The following is a 10,122-nucleotide window of genomic DNA, read 5'->3' as shown; positions in this document are numbered from 1 at the left end:
TCCTGACAGTTTCTCATTCATACACAGTAACATAGAGACTGATCTCCCTGTGAAGTCCATCATCAGGAGAATAGGAATGTATGTTGATAATGCTGTCAGGAGAATAAGAGCGTATCACAGTGCAGGAACTGTGTCCTTCTACAGCGTCTCCAGAAACACAATGAGCCTCATCTACACAGTCCAAACCACATTCACTTAGCTGCTCTATCCTGGGTTTAGAGTTAATTTTCTGTCTTCAGTTAAACTGTGTTGATAAATCAGAAGAGACTGACGAGAGATTCTACCCATAATGCTTTGAGCTGCATGATAAATCAGTAACAGTGAGATGTTATAGTCTCTTCATGACATTAATACTGCAGCTGAACTTCAGTCACTGAAATAAGTCAGAATAAATGTGTCACAAATCCTCATATAGACAGTGAGATCAGTGTGTGTGTGTGAGAGAGAGAGAGAGTGTGGGTGTGTGTGAGTGAGTGAAAGAGAGAGAGAGAGAGAGTGAGTGTGTGTGTGTGTGTGTGTTTATCTACATTTGTGTTTTTATTGTAGTGTCACATCAATCATTTGTATTATTTCTATCAAAATGTTCTTTCAGTTGAAAAGTTCTTCAGGAATCATGTTTTTGAAAAGTACGTCATTCATTTTTCTCTATTGTTTGTGTTCATAAATAATAAAACACAGTGAGAAATGAACTTGAGATCAGATCTGAATTGATGTTTGTATCATGAATGTAATTCATTCCTCACAAGACTGACATGAGCTTCGGGAGAGTTTCTGACATTATATAATAAAACATTAATCATAGTATTTCATAAAATATATTCTAACTAAACTTCGTGATAAAACATGTATAATCTGCTGATTTGATTAATAATAGCAACTACAATATGATTTTTTTTTATTATTATTTGAATGATAACAAATCAAAGAAATATGATTACAATAATACTATTGTACTCTTAAATAAAGTATGTATGCATGTATTATTATTATTAATAAAAATTATAAGTAAATATGAATGTAATTTATTTTATTTTTTACCAGTTAAAAAAAATCTTATTGCAGTAATAATATTGCACTTAAAAATAAAAAGTCAGTATTTAATAATGAAATAAAATGATTATTTTGGTTATTACTATAATTGAAATTATAACAAATATTATAAGAAATAAAGAAATGTTATGTTATATAATAACATAAATATCAATAATATTTATCAATAATATATTATAATTTTATTATTTATATTACAATTAATCAAATCAATAAAAAAAAATTCCAATAATATTACTGCAATGTTTATTAAAGAAATATAATATTCATATTATAATATTTATTTTAATATTTATTTATTAAAAGTATATTAATAAAAGTATAAAAGTACAAAATATTTTGTTGTTATTATTATTTACAAAATATTATTTTTATTTTACTTTAAATATACCATTAAACAAATCAATAAAAACTCTTACTATTGCAGTAATCATACTGCTCTGTAAAATAACATGTCAGTGTTATACTACTAATAATAATAACCAAAATAATAACTTCATTTTGTTTTATTATAACAATAAAAAAGTGATATAATTGCAGTAATCCTTTCATACTATAAAATAAATATTTAATATTAAACAAAATATTATGTATTTTTATTATTTAGATAAGTTACTACTACATTAACCTTGTTCCACTGTAAAATAAAAAATCAGTATTTAAAATAATAAAATACAGAATTATTGAAATATTAAGATTTTATTGATTTGTTTAATTGTTATAATTAACAATAAAGTAAAATTAATATTTTATTATTATTAACAAAATATTATTTTTGATATTATTTTAAATATACCAATTAAACAAATCAATAAAAACTCTTACTTACGCAAATAAATAAATGTTTTCTTGTTTAAATGCATGTATAAATAATTACACGTGTGATGAAAGTAGCCAAATAAATTAAATAAATTGGTGGGTAAATGGGAAATGTTTAAGGAAATGCTAAACTCATCTTAACTCTTTTCTTTTAATCACTCATTTATTTCTGAATGTAGTTTCACATGTATTTTTCCTCTGCGTAACATGCTAATGAGAGGGTGTCAACCATGGACTTGGTCGGTGGTGTCATAGCTGGGGGCGCGGCTTTCCCTCTGACAGGAAATGCATGTAAATCCAGTATAGCCTGCGTAAAGTCACTTTTTCTGAGAGACAGAGCAGAACAAGATACATAAAAAAAAACTGAGCCATATTGTCCGTACAGTATCTGTGACTTTACAAACGACCCAACGAAATGCACAGAGGTGTCGTTTGTCGATTTTCCGATTTTAAAATTGACAGTGTATAGTGTTTAAAGTTACATACATCATTAATATACACTTTTCTCACTGCAATGGAGTTTGTGGATTATGGTTTAAAGTCAACACATGTAAAGTGTTAATTTTTGTTTTAATTATAATGCACACGTTTTAGATTTTTATTATTTATTCTTAAACTGTCAAATTGTATGTAAATATTGCTATTTTTCTTGATCAAATATGGGCTCAAACACAAAATATGCCATAATTTAAAGCTCAATAGCATTTGAGGAGAATTACTTAGTCATAAAACCAACTTTACAGTGTTCATGTAGGTGTCAAAAATATTGCACACCTTTTAGATTTTTGATATTAAAATAAACTGTAAATTCATATCTACACTGTAAAAAACCTTCCTGTAGAAATTACAGTATCTAGCTGGCAGCAGTTTGCTCGTAACTTACTGTAATTTTATTTTATAGCAAAAAGACTTAATTTCATTGTACTCTAAAATAATAAAGGAATCTACTCTAGTGTATTTTTTTTATTTTACAGTGTCATATAACTTTCCATAAATGTATTTACAGTATAATGTTTTACTCATTACTTTAGTTACTGTAAAGCTATATGCATAAAATGTAAAATTAGCAGTTCCATTAAACATAATAAATATATATATATATATGTATATATATAATATATATAATATATATATATATATATACACATACACTGAACTAAATGCAACATTTTTGTTTTTGCCCCCATTTTTCATGAGCTGAACTCAAAGATCTAAGACTTTTTCTATGTACTGTACACAAAAGGCCTATTTCTCTCAAATATTGTTCATAAATCTGTGCTTTCACAAATTTGTTCACAAATCTACAGTGCTCCTGTAGCTCAAGTTGTAGAGCATTGCGTTACCAAGCGCAAGGTTGGGGGTTCGATTCCCCGGGAACACATGATAGGTAAAAATTGATAGCCTAAATGCACTGTAAGAAGCTTTGGATAAAAGCATCTGCTAAATGCATAAATTTAATTTAAATCTGTCTAAATCTGTGTTAGTGAGCACTTCTCCTTTCCCGAGACAATCCATCCACCTCACAGGTATGGCATACCAAGATGCTGATTAGACAGCATGATTATTGCACAGGTGTGCCTTAGGCTGGCCACAATAAAAGGCCACTCTAAAATGCACGGTTTTATCACACAGCACAATGCCACAGATGTCGCAAGTTTTACAGGGGTGTGATTCTTTTTAAGATTTCTTTTTAAATTTAACCAATCTATTGATCATTTTTGTCATGATTCCATAACATTAATGTTAAACGATTCTGGGTTAACTTAGTAAAGTAACGCCATGTTGGTTATTGCTTACTTCTAGCTAGAAAGCTTAGCAGCTTCTACTAGGCTCGAAATTGCCAACATTTTTGTCGCATATGCTCCTGAAATTTAATCTGTGCTACCTAAAAATATATTTGGGAGTAACTTTATATGAGCATATCTGTCCACTAATGAGTCCTTTGAACCGATTCACTTTAATGAATGCTTAAAACTGATCTGGTCGAGTTTCCCGATAACGATGTATCTTAGCTCTGAAGAGCGCTCTGTACGTGCAAGGTTACAAACGCTCGCCGCAATTCCACACGCTTTTCCCAAAAAATTTACGTGACGTGAACTCGTTCTACATGCTACTTAAGAGTCGCTGTCCATTCGCGAAATTCGTGCTGAAATATAACCTATGGAATCGTATTCTGAACGTTCAACCTAGTAATCATCATCTGTTGTGGATTAGCAATCATAGAAGTCTATAATAAAGCACATACCTACAGGCGGAGGCACTGACAAAATGGCTGAACAAAAACACAAGAAAAGATACCTTTCAAAAATATAGAGGGAAATAAAGATGTTATTTTTAATAGATGTAAAGGACACCATAGAAATAAGGAAAAACAAAACATCTGGGAGGACAAGAAATGCCCAATAAATGGCTAGTTTTCGTGCACGTCAGCAGCAAGTCATTGACAGATTTTTTGGAATTCATCCCTATTTTGCCCAGTCTTTGATGCATATTTCCCACATTACTCCTTTTATGATTTTTTTGTTCAATCATTTAATTTAGATGTGTATTTATATTTTTCTTCCCTTTTTATTATTTAATTTATAAATTCATTTAAAGAGAGTCTTATAATCTTATATCTTATATTCTTATCTTAGATATGCAAGTGACATGATGTTGCCACCAATGACGGATGACACAAGAGTTGACCTGTGGTGGAATGCAGTAAGACAAACATTGAGGTACCCAACACTTGCCAAGATGGCCTCAAGTAGAGTCTTCATTTAGTATGATGGCCAACATCATGCAGGCCAAAACAAGCAGCCTTAATGTGTTTTAATTTTGGTTGTTTGTAGTTTTTAAATGTATTTTGAATGCTATGCAGGTCTCAGCAATTCAGCACTACTCCAGGCTGTCAAGGGACAGCCCCATCAACCCATCACTCGTACAAAATCTCAAACTGTCAAGCTGGAGATACAGGGCAGATAACAAAAGGAGGGCAGAACTTCATGCTCCCAATCCAGCCCGAAAGAAGGCAGCCAAAGACTCATTAGTGGCATCAGCTTTCAATGCCAGAAAGACTGAGCTGACAAAAGCTGTGGCTGAAAGCATTGAAAAGCTTGCTGCCAAGAAACAGAAGTAGTCTAATTCAATGTGCACTGTTTTGTACTGTTTGCAATGTTTTCATTAAATGTATATAAATTTTGTTGTTGTTTGTGTGTGTGTGTATTTTTAATTCAATGTGCACTGTTTTGTAGTCATGGTAAGTGCACCGTATAGTTTCTTGCTTTTTTGTCCTTTGCCAATCACACCTATGGTTTTGAGGGAACGTGCAATTGGCATGCTGACTGCAGGAATGTCTACCTGAGCTGTTGCCTGTGAATTGAATGTTCATTTCTCTACCATAAGCCGTCTCCAAAGGCGTTTCAGAGAATTTGGCAGTACATCCAACCGGCCTCACAATAAATCAACTTTTTGATGATATTCTAATTATATGACCAGCACCTGTATGACTGTATACAGTGTTAGTAGAGCAGAGACAAACAAACCTTACTGCATACAGATCAGACTAACATCATCTAAACACCGCTCATAAAGATCATAAATCCTGACTGTATATGGCACAGCTGTTGCTTGGACATTCACTAGATCCCAGGGATTTCAATACTGTGATGTAAAATAGGTGTTTCTGACGTGTGACAAAGACGACCCCTTCCCAAAAAACAAAACAACAAAACTGTTTCCAATCCCGGGTTCAGCAGTGACGAACGATTAAAGTCATTTCTATGGAGTGAATAATGTGCTGAAATTAAACAAACAAATCCAGTATTTTGCAAACAAACTTAATCTGCTTTGCAAAGGAAAACTCGACTCACAAACAGACAGAAAGTGATTTGCAAATACGAAGGTCAGAGTGAGAGAACTCGCAGATGTGTAACAAATAAACTTATTGTGCTTTACAAATATAAATAAATGAGCATCATCATCATATTTCACAAATACAATCAATCCTACGAACTGCATGTAACCTTTGAACAAATACCACATTTAGTGCATACAAATGCTTGTCTGTTATGATTGTGAGACACTCGTCCTCTTATACGATCTCTTGGCTTAATTTTCTCACAAATGGAGTTGAGTAACTTCCTCTTCCAGAACAGCAGGTGGCGCTGTGGTGATTTTACAGTAGCGCTGAAACACGTTTATGAAAATGAGCGGCGAACAGGTGGGTTTCTGTCTCACCGTATCTATAATTAACCTTTTTGAGGATTTCATGCCAAACCTACTTCAATATAAAAAACAAAAATAAAATACAATAATTTAAAGATACTAATGTGGCCGATCAGTGCAAAATCAAGCGCTGAAACATATTTATGAAAATGAGCAGCGTTAATGTTTATAATAACCCTTTTTGAGGGTTTCTTTTTCAAAATGTTGATTACGTATGTTTGTGGAAATGAGCATTGTTAATTTTTATAATTACACTTTTTGTGGGTTTGTTTTTAACTACATCAAAACGACAACCGGGCTTTAATTAATTACAAACATTATTAATTATCAAAATGTACGACAATTAGTGATAACATGTCGTTGTCCATAACTCAGGTTACTCAATGGATGGTTTAAATAAATAAAATAACAAAAAACATGGTTATTGTAGTTAAATAATGGCAACTACAAATGACCAAATTTGGTTCAAATACCATTGTTTAACTACGATATTTGTGTGGTTATACAAATGATAAATCAATACACCAAAAAACAACACTTTAATTACTTGATGGTTGGTTTTCATAAGGTGCATAGTGAAAGTTATTTTTTCATCTTAAGTTTTTTTCCCCTTGCTTTATTTTCATGTTCTTAACAGGAAATAAGTAACAGATAGACATGGGGTTCAGTGGGAGAGAGTAAAGGCCTCAATGCATCGTGGCTTGGTGAATAAAAGAGACTTCTTTAAAAAACATAAAAAATCTTACTGGTAAGTAGTCCTATATATCTGTCTGTCTTTCTGTCTGTATCTATCCAGCAATCTATCTCAAACTTTTTAATGCATGATTTTGTTGTCTAAAAGAAATACTCAATTTTATAATCAGAGTTGTCTATTGAAAATCTAAGTACAATATAGTCATCTTTGGTGGCATTGATGGATTTTCAAGAAAGTTAATAATGATATATTATAAAACATCAACACAAAGTCAGCTTGACCAAACTTTTTTCACTCATCTATATCCTGTTTATTTTCCTATAGATCAGCAAATAACAATCTATCATCTACAGCCTTGGCCTTCTTCCAGCAGTCTATTGAACATTATAGATTTAAATGAAAAGCTAAAACAGTAATATTAGCAGCAGCTGCTAAATGTGTATTATTCTCTTCAGTATTAAATGAGAGAGAGAGACGAGAGTTATGTTATTCTGGGCTCTTCTGTGTTGTCTGAGGATGGGCTGCAGTCATCATGATAACTCTCAAACTCTCAACTGTCACTCAGAATTTAGAAAATGAATTAAACTCATAACAGATTCAAGTAATTTAAACAAAACTATATATGTAATTAGAATATATATATAAACACAAAATTAAATATATACAAATGTAATATTTTTGTGACCCAAACTTCAGCTCTGTTCACACTAGTGTGTATTTGTTTTAAAACTGCGTTTTAAAAATGAAAACGATCCTCGTCTACACTGAGTTTTCACTGCATTTCAGAAACGATCTCTGTCCACACTACACAACCCAAAAAAACAGGTCACATGACCGTTCATGCAGGTACTATCATAGATATGTATAGACGGTTTCAAGGGCATAAACAAAACAAACGGTACTGCGCATGCGTGCTTTTGTGACCCTAACTTCCGGTAGAAAGTTAATAGAATCAAATAGAATCAATAACAACAGCTAAGTAGTCCCTCTAGAGTGCACCTGATGAAACTGTCTATCCACCTTATTTTGCAACCTGAAGTAGATACGATGACGTAAAACTTCCGCTTTGCTAGCCGGTACGTAAGAAGCTTATGAGCGATATGGAGGGGCACACACAGAACACTATTAAACACCGTGATGGTAAATATTTATTAAACCCGCGGTGTATGACACAGTGGGAGGATTAAATTAAGAAGTGGCCTGCTGTAACTTTTTAAATATTTAATTTTGGCGCTTGGAGTAGACGGGTCTATGATGCGAATTATAAAAGCACTGAGGCATTTATTAGTAACCTGCACAGCGGAAAAGTCGGCCGAGTGCTGGTAGGGGAGAACGGGGTAATGTGAGACAGTGGCTTGGAGTAGACCCCCCTGTATCTAGGCAATGGAACACATCTGTGGTCATGTGACCATTATGTCTTCAAGTCTCTCCCATTTCCCCTTGGCCATGAAGGAGAGGACCTCATGGTGCTGTGGTAAGCATTTTTTTTTCACAAAAATATTTTTTTTGCATGTAAAAGTACATTTTCTTGCTGTCAACTTAATCAACTGTTGTGCCAAAGCAAATTGATTCAGGTAGAAAAACTTATATCATACATGTTGATGAACTACCAACATATAAACCATGTGATGATGCTAGCTGAAGACTAGCCTGAATTGCTAAGAGAGATCGTTTTTTTTTTTAAATGTTGCGGTGGGGTAAAGTTAGACATGAAACATATGTTAAGTTTAGTATTAAACATATTTTAATGTAATATTACATTACATGTTTTATTTTTAATGTCATAAACATTGTAGAAAAGCCATCATGCCAAGACAATACACCAGGAACATTGGCATGGTTGAGAAAGTTGAGGATGACGAAATACTTTCTCAGAAGAATCCAGGGAAACACGAAAGAGTGGGAGAGACCCAAGTTTGCTATAAAGGAAAATGATGTGGCACATGTTCCTAAAAGGGATGTGGTGAAGAAGCTGCCTCAACCTTTTTTTGTTTAAATCTAGATTAAAAACACACCTCTTTGGCCAAGCATTCAAATAACGCATCTCATAATTTGTGACTGCAGTTGTATCTGATCAAATGCGCATTATTCTTCTTTAGCTTGGGTTAAACTAATTAATTTTACTTGGTTGGAACAGAAGCTACGCTAATGATGTCTCTATTTGTTTCTCTGTTTTGCCACACAAGCTCCAGTCTGGATCCAGAACATTTGAGAAGAGATAAAGCCAACCCCTCAGAGGACCTCAGATGATGCTAACCTTGAAACAACATACCGAACTAACAAATATTGCTACTTACTATGCATGCACATAATAATTGCTATTAATAGTGTTCATCGTCTGGTTGACTACATCTTGTATTAATTTTTCTGAAAATTCCTGTCATATGCACATAAACTGACAGTCACTGATAAGCTACTACTACTACTAAATATTGTAGAAACTTAATTGTCTGTAAAGTTGCTTTGCAATGATTTGTATTGTAAAAAGCGCTATACAAAATAAACTTGAATTGAACCTAAAAGGCCTGGAGGAACCACACGGAGAGAGCAACTCCTCATCTTTCCCTGTAACCTTCAGGGCTGGAATGTAGAGTAAGCCTAGTTGTAAAGTATGACAGTAGGCTGAGTGAACCAGCTGGGGGTAAACTGTTCCACTTACTTTTTCCACTCTGAAACTACCATAACAACACATTGTAACAGTTAGAATCCTGACAGCTAGCTTGACAACCACACATTGTCGGACTAGTAACAGAATCATGGGAATTGGTCAATTAAGCACACTCTGAACAAAATCAAATAGAACATTGGCTAATATAATTCGCCAGAGGTGAATCCCTGTAGTTATATGATTGCATTGAGGATTTAGGTAACTGGTAAATGATTAATGTCTCCTTTTTTGTTTTTATCTGTGAAATCACTTATTGTTTTAAAGTAGTAATGTTTTTTTTTTTTTTACTCTTATCCGTAAACTGATTACTAAATAGTGCAGAATTGCATCTAAAATAAAAGTTTGAACTAAAATAAATGTGTACTTTTTATATATTTATAAAAGTATTTATCTTGGATACAATTTTTAGTTTTACAGTACTATTCAGAATGAATTTTGTAAAAAATGACAAATTGACCATTATTTACCTAGCATTGCTAAACTGTTTCATTTTCAGTGTAGACCCTCATGTTCTTTTTTCTTTATCTTTTTTCTTTAAGCAATTGTTAAAGTGTTTGTTTGTTTTGTATGTTCAGATGACATATTGTTGCTACATGTTGTGAACTCTACACAAAGTTGTATATCATTGGTGTCATCTTTGTATTGTTTGCCTTCACTATAAAAAAAATTAGACGCACCGTTT

General features: G+C 32.8%; 1 protein-coding gene across 1 annotated transcript in view; it reads left to right on the top strand.

Annotated features, from left to right (window-relative positions):
• The window catches only part of LOC122140912 (neoverrucotoxin subunit beta-like), an 8,146-nt gene extending 3,156 nt beyond the window's left edge, over window positions 1–4,990 (top strand). Inside the window, exons 3-5 of the mRNA XM_042746219.1 lie at window positions 1–78; window positions 4,506–4,572; window positions 4,733–4,990. The exon at window positions 1–78 is cut by the window's left edge and continues 292 nt beyond it. Coding sequence (XP_042602153.1) covers window positions 1–78; window positions 4,506–4,572; window positions 4,733–4,990 — 403 coding nt within the window. The remainder of the gene's footprint in view (window positions 79–4,505; window positions 4,573–4,732) is intronic.
• The last annotated feature ends 5,132 nt before the right edge of the window (window positions 4,991–10,122 follow it).

The sequence above is a fragment of the Cyprinus carpio genome, chromosome A4, assembly GCF_018340385.1.
Source record: "Cyprinus carpio isolate SPL01 chromosome A4, ASM1834038v1, whole genome shotgun sequence".
Classification (NCBI taxonomy): Eukaryota; Metazoa; Chordata; class Actinopteri; order Cypriniformes; family Cyprinidae; genus Cyprinus; species Cyprinus carpio.
The sequence above is the reverse complement of the archived record's forward strand: the minus strand, read 5'-3'. Positions and strand labels throughout refer to the sequence as shown.